Source organism: Dasypus novemcinctus, chromosome 3, assembly GCF_030445035.2.
Source record: "Dasypus novemcinctus isolate mDasNov1 chromosome 3, mDasNov1.1.hap2, whole genome shotgun sequence".
In the NCBI taxonomy this organism is placed as follows: domain Eukaryota; kingdom Metazoa; phylum Chordata; class Mammalia; order Cingulata; family Dasypodidae; genus Dasypus; species Dasypus novemcinctus.
The window spans coordinates 104,152,136-104,165,527 of NC_080675.1; the positions used below are offsets into that span (position 1 = coordinate 104,152,136).

The 13,392-nt window shown below is 38.3% G+C and overlaps 1 protein-coding gene across 3 annotated transcripts in view; it reads right to left on the minus strand.

The window, feature by feature from the left end:
• RYR3 (ryanodine receptor 3) overlaps positions 1-13,392 on the minus strand; it is a 506,364-nt gene that overhangs the window by 286,912 nt on the left and 206,060 nt on the right. For all 3 annotated transcript variants that reach the window (XM_071214091.1, XM_058293854.2, XM_071214090.1), the window contains exons 6-9: positions 10,758-10,870; positions 9,695-9,794; positions 6,329-6,422; positions 1,802-1,876 (exon numbers count right to left, since the gene is read on the minus strand). In XM_071214091.1, coding sequence (XP_071070192.1) covers positions 1,802-1,876; positions 6,329-6,422; positions 9,695-9,794; positions 10,758-10,870 — 382 coding nt within the window. The remainder of the gene's footprint in view (positions 1-1,801; positions 1,877-6,328; positions 6,423-9,694; positions 9,795-10,757; positions 10,871-13,392) is intronic.

A 13,392-nucleotide genomic window follows, 5' to 3' on the forward strand; every position in this document is an offset into this window, starting at 1 on the left:
GCATGACTACAACTCAGCATGCATATGACATAGGGCACTCTCTTTTGGCTCCTTTTAAGGATAGCAACAAGAAGCAGATTCTGAGGGCAGGTCAATGTTCGCAATATAACTGGAAGTCCCAAGTTTCCAATTCTTCCTTCACTTCACTGAAGAGTCTTGATGCAAATAACCACAAAATGAATGGGGAACTTGCCTTTTATGGGTAAATATCTTTCTGGGAAAGCAATGCCTTTCCCAATGTGCAATCTGAATGAGAACATTTTACAACCACAGAGAATCCTAACTGAAAAATAGCAAAAATACTGTGCAGCTTACGTTTTGCAGAGAGAAGCAGATAATAAATGGAATAAATAAGTAAATATTACGGTATATAAGGTTGAGAAATTCTATGGGGAAAAAGGTAAAGCAGGATGAGAGGATTGGGAAAAGGGGGATCCCATGTTGAATGCCAATCTTTTTATGATCCTGTATGAATAGATTGGCATTCAATAAAAGTTATGGTAAGTATTAGAGGGTAAATTATCCACTGAATAATCTGGAACTCAAAATTTAACTTTTGTTTATAAGATGAATGTATCAAGTTTTTAAGTGATTCTGCACCTTATCCAACTCTTCAGATCACCAACAAACCCAAATCACATGGATAAAAGACTTAAATTCTTCATACTTAGGTCTCTGGGGAAATGCCCAACCAACCATAATTACTATTATGCATGCATACATATTTTGACTTTTTAAAAAGACCATTCAGCAAGCATCAAGGCCTAATACTATGAGAAAAAAGTATATTACTTTCAGAACTTTAACGGGGCTGTAATGAGAATGTAAATGCCCCAAGTCAGCTAACAAGGGAGTGCTCCTTAAAAGCACTGTTCTTTAAACAATCAGCCTCCAGTTTCCTTAGTAAAAGATTTGCATGCACCAGTGTTGTGTGTGTTGTGTACAAGAAAAGTTCTAATATTTTCCTCTGAATGCCATGGGGTTATCTATTTTAGGGACCTCCTTGGGGACAAACATTCTGCACGAGAGAGGTTTTTTATCTTGAACACGTGTTCAGGGAGCTCAGGGAGTGATGAGCAGAGAGAGCTGGGGGAAAGCAGAGAAGAAAAACCAAAGGTGGTTACATTTAATCCTCATCTCTGATCCCAAGCAACTGAACTCCCACCTAACTTGCAAATCCTCTCAGCAAAACAAAGTTCTTGCACGTAACTGGCCCCACCTTCCTTAGTTTGAAGTCAAGTGGTCACATCCTGTTATGACACCTCAGCCTTCTATTTCAACACTGCCTTTGAAACATTCTAATATTGCTTTCTTCACTGCTATATTTCCAGAGATGCTATAGTCTTCCCCACCCTGTGCCATCACAACCACCTGCTTGTGCCACTTAACACTGACTCATAAGATGACAGAGTAGGGAGAAAACTTATTTGGGTTCTAGAAACTCTATCTAAGAAAACAAATGGGACACCGACTTTGATGGCTCTCAGAAGTCAGGCCCAAGCTGACTTTATAACTCACACTGAGGGCAATAGAAGCCTAAGGATGGGCTCAGGATAGCAGACAAATCTGGCTTCAAGCTCAAAATAAAGGTCTTAGAAGTCATATGTGTGTGTGTGTGTGTGTGTGTGTTGCTATTTAAAAAACACAGAATTTTCATAGGATAATTCAGAAGATTTGTTGGTTTTGGGCTGAAGAACTTTTGAGTTTGCCAGATGATAGAGAATAAAGCCATTTCAGAGAACGGACTGTACTGGGAAAGAAAGTAACAGTCTTGAAAAGAACACCACTTGGACCCCATTACCTTATTCGAAGGGGTTCTACTCTCCACAGAGACCTGGCTCGAGTTCCAGCTCCCCCAGCTTCATAGAATATCCTCCTGTGAGTAGAGTTGGAGATTAGTGCCTACCATGATCAGCACCAGGCAAGGAACAGCTCCCCCGTAGAAGCTGCTCGAATCCTTCTGTTCTTCCAAGACAGTGTCAGCAAAAAGCAAAGCAACAGACAGGGAAGCAATTTCCCAGTCTCACTTTTTTATGATGGAAAAAAGATTTTAAAGGAATTGGACCTGCTTGTCATATGTGAACACATATCATGGACATTCTTGTACCATCAGGTAGTACAAGAATATCTCCATTTCCACATCAGAAGTCAAAATAGCAGTCACACACCAAGAGACAAGATACAGAAGGCTCCATTTCCTTCAGTTTAAGCTCCTTGATGTAGGTTTATATCTTTTAAAAGTTTATTTGTAGCTTTACAAAAGGTACCAGTACAATGCAAACTCTTTTCCATTGTTCTAGGAAGCTTGCAACAATGCTTTATGCCCAGTTGCTATATGTTTGATTTTATTATTCTACTTTGCCTTCTTTTCTGCATTGATATTTTAATGTGTTTTAAAATAAACTTTTAATTGTAGAACAATTTTAGATTTACACAAAAGTGTAAAAGATAATAGAGAGAGTTCCCATATCCTCTCACTCAGTTTCCCCTAATGTTATCTTCTTATATTATCCATGATGCATTGGTCAAAACTAAGAAACCAACAGTGGCACTTTTTTTTTTTTTTTTACTAACTATACTCTACACTATATTTGGATATCACCAGTTTTCACGTTGGTTTTTTTTTTCTCTCGTGTTCCAGGATCCAGTCCACAGTACCACATTGCATTTAGTTGTTACTCTCTCTAGTCTCCTCTGATCTGAGACGGTTTTCCAGTATTTCTTCGTTTTTCATGGTTTTGAGAGTCTTGAGGAATACTGGTCAGGTATTTTGTAAAATGCCTCAAACTTAGATTTGTTTGATATTTTTCTAATGACTAGCAAAATCCCAGTTTTTCAAATCTATAAAATGGTACCAACATACCTACATCACAGGTTTCATGGAATTAAATGGGACTGTCATAGTTTGAGTATATCTTGCCAGATGTCCTGATACACCAAATCCAGCCACTTTTTGAGAATCCCCTGACCTTGATTAAATCTGATCATTTAACTACATTTAATTTCACAAATTTAAAATCCTACCTCCTCCACAGAGGGATTTAAATATACCACAATTGAATAACTCAAGTCCCATAGAATCTTGATCTCGATTTTGAGATAGCAGGTCATCAATAGAGGTGAAAAGGAAACGTATACTCACTTGTTCCTTTGGAGAAGTAGTCTAATTGTAAATTAGTTGAAAATATGGGCATGGGAGTCAGACCTGAGTTTGAATCTGTTAGCTGAGTGCCCTTGGGAAAGTCCCTCCAACTCTCTGTGCCTTAGATTCCTCATCTATAAAATGGGTCTAATAAGGATACTTATATCACAGAACGGTTGTAAGAATTAAATATGTTTTTTAAAGTAATATGCAGAGAAATGTTTATGGTTATAAACCATAATGTGTATTACAGATTTATCCAAATTTTGTTTAAAGATGAATGTTTATAAACATGCATAGAAAAAAATATACTAAATGGCACAGAAATACACTGAAACATTAGCAGTCATTATCTCTGAGTGATGGAATTATAGAGGACATTTGTAGAACTACTTAAAATGTACATGTTATCAGTAAATACTCAGTCGAGATTACAGGAAAAACATCCTGCATTATTTTAGAGTTCTGATGCCCAGGTGTCTCTAGGCCTAGAATGAGAAAGAGATTGCACTGACCTCACCACGCGGGAAAATTTGTTGAGATTTTCACTGATGCTTCTCCCCCTTCAGTGAGGGCTGGAAGCATCTTTCAGGTGGAGAGGATGAAGCAGCTCAAATTAAGTCACAGGGGAAACAGCTCTGAAGCTGAGACCAGAGCACTCCCTACTTCTGGACATCTGAAGGATTCTTGAAGATTAGTCTTTCCTATCCAGGATGTTCTGGTGGCTTGTTCTGTTTAACCTCACAGGGTTAGAGAGGTTGAAACAAGCTGTTCCCATTCTCTAAAACAACTGCTCAAGGAAAGGGAGCAGAGTGGGTGGAGAGTTAAGGTGCTTCTGAAAGCTTGGCCGACAGCTTAGCCTTGGTTTCAATAGGTGAAGTGACTTTTCCTAGGGTGCTTGACAAGCCAGAAGCAGAGCCAAGAATCAGAGCTCAGAATGTTAGATTGTTGATCTTGGGTTTCCACCCGAGAAAAGTCAGCCTCTATACCCAGCCTGGCTTGCTGTCAGGCTTTGGAAGAATGAAAAAAAATATTTCCTCCAGAAAATCAATGCCATCACAATTGAATCACTTGCATGCCTTAGCAGCTGCTGAGACTTTTTAATATGTTCTCTATTTCCTATTCCCTCATGCTCCTCCAGATTTCAGTCTTCCTGGCCAGTTCTGAGGACTTACCTGATGACAGAAGACAATGATGAGGTTTATCACACCTTACCATACATGATATAACACCAAGACACCACTCTTTAAGATTGAGAGAACAAATGATGCAAAAATTCAGGGTATCAAATAGCTTCTTATTCACTCCAGCCTCATCCTATTTATTCTTCCTTATAAAGAAAAGGAGTAAGACCTCCTAATTTATCTGTGAATTTCTAAACAAAAATTAGAGTCCATGGACTTCTCAGTCATAAAAAGGTCACTTTCCCTCTCTTATTTCAATGATGGCATGCATACCTGCTTTGGTGTGCCTATTTCTGGAATTCTCCCTCTTTCAACTCCCCAGTACCTCCCTTCAAATGCTTTCCTGTCCAGGCTTTCCTTAAGCAGAATCTAGTTGAACAAGTCAACAGAAGGCCCATGAAATGCAAGCCTCTCCAAGCAGCACAGTTTCTGCCAGGCTGCTGTTAATTTGGCTCTAATTTTAATGACAAGTGAGGGGGTCATGTGCAGAGGCCATGGTTAGTATTTTAGCTTTTCCAAATTCCCACCCTTAAAAGAATAAGTTAGGATGAAAGAATTAGACATATTCTTGCGTGTGCCATCTTAGATGTAGATAATTCATCTTAGATGTAGTTTTCTGTAAAAACTTCTGTTTTTATCCACCAGGAACTTGATGGCTACAGATATTCCCCTTGATGCAGCAGAGAAAGATATTAAAGAGACGGTACAGGGGCAGCTTGTAGTTTTAGTGTAGGAAAGAAAGGAAAAGAAATACTACTGAATAGAATCACATGATATTCTTTAGGGTAAGAAATCTTTAGTTCTATGGGAAATCAGGACAGCCTAACTTCCCTGCTCAACATTGGACTGGGGCCAGGGAAACGAGTGAGCTCGTCATTGAACTTGCTTTGTGTGTCCCAGACACTGTTCTGGGTCACATTTGCTTCCCATGAAGGGTTATTCAGAGAACACAGCAGGAAGGAAGAAACTCAGAGCTATAAGGAAGCATGTTGCCAAGGATGGTTTCTAAGATGCACAATCATATTTAAGCACATTGCACATTAAATAGGGAACGTGCCCAAGATAGAGAGTCAGCAGCCCAGCTTCTAGGCTCCGGTCTGAAACACCCAGTTGTCTGACCTTTGGCAGGAGCCTGACCAGGATGATCTTTCTCCAACTGGTGAAGACATATGATCCCATGCTTCTAATGAAGTCATAGAAATGCATTTGACAAGTTTCCCATAAGCATAACTCAGAAAGGAAGTATAAACAACACTGCCCTCCCAAATTCAGTCTAGTTTGGATTTGAGGTTTGAGATTTTTATACTAGACTTCTATAGTTATTGGGGTCATAATTTTGAAATGATAAACAGACTAGAGGACTCTTTACTATTACTTTAAACCCTGGATTAATATCTTCCATCTTGTGGTGTTGACTGGAAAACATTTATTGAGAAGTCAACTAGAGGGCCAAAGAATGCATCAGCTTCAGCTACGCTCTCTAGTGTAGCCCTTGGCATGTCCCCTGTTAAACCAAGCTCCTGTTGGATATCCTGATGTTTGACTTTTCTATCCATTATTTGGTTTATCCAGCCCTATATATTAATAAGCAAAACCAAATCACCAAATTCTACCTTAATCACTTAGCATATGAAATAAGAATAGCTATGTTCTTCCTCTGAAGAGTATAGTGAATATTTGTGTAAGTGTACAGGTTCATTAGAATGATTAACATGATTTCCAGGACTAAAATGGGTGCTTCAGTCTACAGTTAATATTGCCAGAAACTCCTGAAGGAATTGAGAGGCATAGAACTACTTGCCTAAAAGAAGCACCTGCTTTTAGCTATTATATGAGAAAACTACCGAACTGCCACTCTTATTTTACAAACCGGAACCCATGGCTGGGAGGAAGATTTGCCAATTGACTAATATAGATTTCATCTGTGGCCAAATCCAAACTCTTTTGTCTGAGGTAAATGAGACTGAAGACAGCTAGGAGAAGGCTATTGCTATTGGCTTACCTGTGCTGGGAGTCATTCTGGTCTGTAGATGGTATCGTCAAACACTCATCATGACCATGGAAAAGACGTACTACATGCCCACCAAGTAGATATCCTACAAGAGAGTTATATTCTACAATTCACAATGGGAACTTTTATATGGAAAACAGCGCATATGTTAAAAAAAAGGTAAATGCATGCTGGTCTGAGCCAGTTATGGAGAATTCCAGTAGAGGCACATTTGGAAAAATACAGATTCATGAATTCAGGCATCTGGCAGAAAAGACAAAAAAGCAAAAATGATTCTAACATTACAAGTCTTATTCAAAGATGATAAGTCCAATATCAACAGGTAAGGTGAAAATATTGTCCATGACTATCATTAGAGGCCAAAGGAAAATCAAATTGCTACTCTTAGGAAGATAAGGGTTTTCTAATTGCTTAGGTTGTACCTACACAACACCAAATTCTTGGGTAAGCTACTATCCCGACACATATACTTTGTAACAAAATTCAAATTGAATAGCAGTCATGGAAAAAAGAGATAGTGCTGGGAAGACAGAAAACAAACTTCACAGTTCCTATCTTAGGAGAAGTTAGCTTCCAAATCCATTTAGCAAACAGGTCAAGCCTAGATGTTATTCCTACAGCACCAAAGGGAAGAGAGTGACTCTCCAGTATCCCTGAGTGGACAGTGCACATACCACTAACAACAGGCTCTTTGCTTTCAGGTAAGGAAAAACATAGTTATGAGTTCAGAAATGGAGAGAAGACTATAAATTTCAAGGACATGATGACCAATTAGTCGTCAAATAAATTCTGAGCCTTAACTCAAGGCTTGCAGTAGGAGAGGGGTCCTAGTCTGAGCTTTACCTTGCACAAAGAAACGGGATTTGCTATCCTTCCGAATTAAAAAATTCTCTAGGCTAGTCTGTACTCAGGAGACATAGACTTAATATGCTGTCTGTATTAGGATTTTTTTTGAAAAAAAAAATCACATAATTAGATCACATTAGGGACTCTCTTATACTATTTTGGTACTGGATTAAAACAGTGAGAATAAGTCATGCCAGAGGAGAAGAGTGTTATCAGCACACCTTGTACCGTGACAGTCTAATATTTCCTAGCTCATTTTTTTCTTCTAGGCAAATTTTTCTTAAACTTTTCTCAAATATTCAGAAGGCTTTGTCCAACTTTATCCTATTTTGCTGTACATCATTTGGATTGTATATTTTTGTTTTGCATTAAGTAATTCATGATCCATGTGACAAAATGGATAAACCTTGAAGACATCATGTTGAGTGAAATCAGCCAGATGCAAAAGGACAAATACTGTATGATTTCACTGATATAATTAGAGTAAGCAAACTCAGAGTCAGAATCTAGAATGCAGATTACCAGGAGATGGGTGGGGATAATGAATGGGGAGTTAAGGCTTAACATGTACAGAGTTTCTATTTGAAATAATGAATGTTTTGGGTAAAGGTTGGTGGTGAAGGGAGCACAACATTGTGAATGTAATGAAAAGTGTTGAAATATATACCTGAATGTGGCTAAAAGAAGAAATGTTAGATTGTATATTTGGTATTAGAATAAAAATGTAAAAGTTCATGGAATTGCACAGTGGACCTTAAGTTAAAACATGGACTCTAGTTAGTAGTACAATTATAAATATGTGCTTTCATCCATTGTAACAAATGTATTACACCAATGTAGGGTATTAATAGGGTAGTATATGGGAATCCTGGATTTTATGAACATTGTTCTGTAAAATCCACAATGCCTCTAATTAAGAAAAAATTCATGATATAATTCAGAGGAATTCTTAACAGACGACTATTTTAGAAAATCTAAACCCTCCATTTTCATTCTTTTGATTAAACACTCCATCATTTCATGACAGTGAAACTATGTCCTGTTTGGAGCCAATCATTTACAGTCCTCGGTCTCCTTCAATCAATATTCTCTTTGCACAGAGAAACTGCCGAGTGCTGGTACATCATAACTTTTCCTAATTGACTACATTGGGGAATTGAAAGGATAGAAGGATCATGATGAAGATCACTTACACTCTCAAGGCTGAAGTGGGTTTCTCACCAGTGAATGAGGAAGGGTATTTCCTACCGGGCCAGATGACTCAAGTGGTGAACTATCCAGGCTTTATTACAACAAGGGCTCTCAACACAAGGATCCTTCTGATGTGATTTGCAAACACTCCTTAAATATTCCCCACACAAGCTTTCTGTTGGGACTGGGAAATGCATTATTCCTATGGTGAAAATGAAAATTTTAACAAGGATAATATTGAGTCAAAACTTTCTTTGGGGAAGATTTAAACCCAAAGCTTTTTGATTCCTGATAGAGAGGGAATAAATGGCAATTGATTTATGGTGATAAGCTAATTTTGGCACAAAGGAAGAGGACAAAACAAATCTTGCCTTTTTAAAGCCTTCTACATGCTGCTGAAAGAGTTAAGAATTTGTCATTTCCTGATTATTCAGTTTAGTTATGGTGCCTTCTATAACTGGTGTATCACCTTGACAACCCTCTGTTTTCCTTCTATTTTCAAATATCATACCATAGAAGGGCACTCTCAATTCTAAACTACTAGGGTTGGGATTGAAAATAGATATAAAGCCTCTGATGAGTATTTCTGAAAATCCTGATTTGCTATAAAGTGCTAGATCATATTGTAATAATCCACTGGTCCTTGACATTTGATTATTTTACTCACCTGTGATTACCTATAAGGGAGGTAGGCCAGTATGTTTATTATTTAACCTGAAAGAGTGGATTGACTTTGCATGGCTCTAAGAAATGGTATATGTTGAACAAAGTTTGATGATCTTATTTCCAAGGGAAAATACAATACTTAAACTTCATTTATTATTTTTAAATGGCCTCCCATAAATACAACTACAACACAAATGGCCCAACACACTTTCAACATAAAGGAAGTCCTTCCCTACCTGTATGGAAAGAGGCATTGGGGAGAAATAGAAACAATGTCACCTTCTTGGCAAATAACCTCTGCAAACTGAAGTTGCTGAGGTCTGTACACTTGTAACTAATAACCATAAATAAAAATGAAGACTCAGCAGGCAAGGAAAGCTACATTTCCATGTCCTGAATGTATACAGTGCTAAACTAACAGTAGTAGGCTCTACAGGATTATAAAAATAAAGTGAGGGAGGCCCATGTAACCAGAATTCAGGGCAGAAAATAATCCATACCAACATCAGAGAAAGAAATTTGGGTAAACTAAAACCATGGTACCTATGTACCATGACATTCAGGTGGGAGCTGAGAAGTAGGAGAAAATGTCAATATATATGGCACAAGACAAACTGGGAGACTGAGAGCTGAATGCAGATTTAAGAAGCACACCTTCTTCAATGCTACTTCCTGAGCACGTAGGATGTACATTCCAGAGTGTTTGCATAAAGGAGGCGTCCACTTGTATGTTACCATTTGATACTGAGAGATGCTGCGGCAGAAAGAGAAACGAGACAATCTTTAAATCACCAGTCCAGTGATTAAATTAAGCATTCTTACTGTTTCAGGGATCAGAATTTCAGGGATTAAATGAAACAGTTTTACTGTCATCTGGTTCTTTCTACATAGCCTGTGGGTGATTTCTTTACCCAATCTAGCAGCAGCTTCAAAGTGGGACACTGTATTCAGTGAAGAGGAAGTATTCAGCCACAGAGGTGGCAGACATGTGTTGACTTCGTTCCCTCAGCGGGATCTCTGAGTCAACACAGTGTTATAAAACGTCTGTTCTTTGTAGGATAAAGGAACTCACAAACAGGAAAATTTACTCCAGCATTTGAATTAGGCAAAGTAAAACCTGTCAACAGGGTCAGCTATATGAGAAGCTGTTGAGAAACTTAAAAACGCCAACAACTTCTCTTTGACATTTCTCTGATCTTCAGGCACACCTACTCTTACCCCACCAGAGGTTCAGTGTCATTGATGTTTGTCTAGTACCCATCTCTCAGCTACAAAATGTCACCTGCATCTTCCAACCTCTGCAACACCTGTTACACTGAAACATTTTAAATTCTCTTTCTTTCCCAAACATAAATTTACTTTTCCTGCATCCCATTCTCTCAGGCTTGTTCTTTACTGGACAACAGTTAAGCACTGTGATAAATTCACAGTAATGGTAGCTAATGTGTAAATAGTGGTCCCTCTCATATAGTGTCTGGGGCACTTTAGTGGAGTTTTCTGAACACAGCATCATAATCCCAAAGAATAACTACTGAATTCCAAGTACCATAATCTGGCAGGGGAAGGAGTTAATCAGCTTTCAGATATATAGTATAGAAGCATACTAGCCTCCAGAACTGTTGTGGCTCAGCTCTCTTCGGCCATCTATTCCTCAAGGAAAAAATTATGGAAAGTTTTTGAAAAATGCATAAAGATGCCTACATTAGGAGGTACTTACAAGGTATCTTTCAGAGGATACACTGACAAGAATGAGGTCATCGCCAATTCGAACTTTCTCTCCCTCTGACCTCTGTTTGGAAGCAGGATGTATGGTCCACCAGCAGGCTTCTCCTACACAAAGATCCCTTTAGTTAGTCAGTGCTTCATACAAGCCCGTGTCCCTATTCTGCTTCTTGTTTTCTTCTTCCTGATAACAACCTTAAAATAAATACTCACACGTGCTCCAGACCTCAACTTCAGTCTAAAACCATTTCAATTGGGCCCACATTTTCTTTCTTCCTAGGGACAGAATGACAGTATTTGGAAAAGCCTGTTGGAGGCCTCAAAGACTAGAGAAACCTTTGAGTGTTCTTAAAACATAGAGAAAAATGCTTTATTCATAGTGTCAAATCTTTAAGAATTGACTTCATTGGTCAACTGAACACACATTTATCTTTGCTCCCCTCTTCCCTGTAAATTCTACTAAAATAACAGTCAAGGGATTTTTAAAAGGCCTAATCCCACAGGATTAAGACAACAGGGAAGACACTGACAAGAGAGAAGAGAAATCAATATTTTGAGATAAGGAAAGCAGATGGATACTTTCCTCTGGGAAAAGAGATGGGTGACAAGAAGAAACCACCAAAAAATAAATCCATTCCTCCTTCAGATTCCAAGCCTCTGAAATTGGAGGGGCAGTTACTTCTGAAGGCAGTGCTAGAAGACGGGGTTGAAAAGGTTACGCTGAAAGCTTTAAAGAAAGATTTAGCCCCGCCTCAGACCCTTTTCCCTATCTTGCACAGCCAGGTGACTCTTCTTCCCCCACCCTACAGCAGTTAGAAGTTTAATCCTCAGAATGGCAAACCACCAAGAGTCTGGTTCTGAAGATACCAGGCACTGTCATACAAGGAAGTAAAGCATCTTTCTGACAACAGAGAATCAAGAAAAGTTTACACCTGAGTAGTAAAACTCCCTCTGATTTCCCTCTGATTCCACCCCTCAGTTACCAGAGTGAACTCACCCCTCCTCCCAAATTTCAGGATTACTCTTTAGGGAATAGCTATCTTCCCTAAAGATAAGAGATATTTCCAGTTAGGGACACCCAGTGCAATACTTATGTCCATGCCAGATTATTCCAAGGAGAGGCTTATTAACAGATGACAAGGGACATCCATACCCTCAGGACTTCCAGATGGCTCTCCTGTCTTGCTCTTAAACATGAGTGGAGACCAAGATCACCTACATCTGAGGTGAGGAAGGACTCTAGCATGAATGAGTAAAGCAAAACAAAAAGGGGGAAAGGGACTTGAAGAAAACAAAGATCACAAAGAACAAAAAAAAAAAGAAACTTAAATAGTTAATAGTCGAGATAAGACAAAAGCATTACAGTCATGAAACAGTTAAGAAAGCATCCATGGAGCAACCCTTCAGAAGGAAAAAAACCCTTTTTGAACCTAAACATAAAGAAACAAGCGAGATGTGAGGTGAAGTTGAAGAATTCTCCAAGAAGAATGAAGAAAAACATTAGAAAGAGAAAAGAAAATTAGAAAATCAATCTAAAAGAATTCCAGAAAGGACAGAAGGAAAAAAAATAATATTAAAACTTTCCCAAAGCTGAAAGACACGCATTTCCAGATTGAAAGAGCCTACAGAGTGCCTAACACACTGAAAAATAAAGATCCATGCCATGGCCCATTCCTGTGAGACTTTAGAACAGGAGTTCTTAACTTTTTTTGTTCCATGGACCCCTTTGCCAGTGAGGTGAAAACCACAGACACCTTACTAAGGCTACACTATACTGTGTATTATCTAATATATATATCACATCCGCACAAACACATCCCCAAAAGAATTTTTTGAATTTCAATTCAAGTTCACAAACTCCTTATTAAAAACCCCTGCTTTAGAACAAAAAGAATCCAAGACAACACTGTGGAGTTTCAGAACCCCGGGGCAAAAGATTTTAGCAGCTTTCAGAAAATAAAAACAGGTCTTACACAAGGGATCAAGGATTAGACTGTAGAATTCTCATCAGACAGACCATAAACTAGGAAAAAAAATAGAAGAAAGCTGTCAGAGTGATGAGGGAAAAGTGTATTTTCAATGTAGAATTCAACTTAATGATTAATTACTTGTGAAGCTAGAATTAAGAAACTCTCAGATAACTATTTACCTGCATGTATCTTTTCTGTAAGAGGTATTGGATAATGTGCTCCAAAGTGACAAGATAGACCAAGAAGGAAGAAACATGAGATCCTGGAAAAATGGAACCTTAAAGAGAAGTAAAAGGAATTCCCTAGATGACAGTGATGGGAAATTCCAGGAGGCAGAATCCAGTACTGACTGAAACAAAGGAAATGAAACTGACAAAACTGCTGATGTGATAGAACCTCATCAGCAGAGATTTTCAACTCTGTGGGACAGTTTAAAAATGAACGAATGATTGGGTCAAAGAAATCTAAGTAAACCAGGCAATTTACAGGAAAACTCAAAAGTAACACAATAAAGTAAACCTGATCATAATCCATTATGTGGCTCATTTGCAAATAAGAGTTACAGTTATAGCAATGCAAGTAGTGAATATTGATAGTCACATAAAAAAGACAAATACATTGAGAAGGTAGGAAGAAAAGACAGGGAACAGCAAAATGACA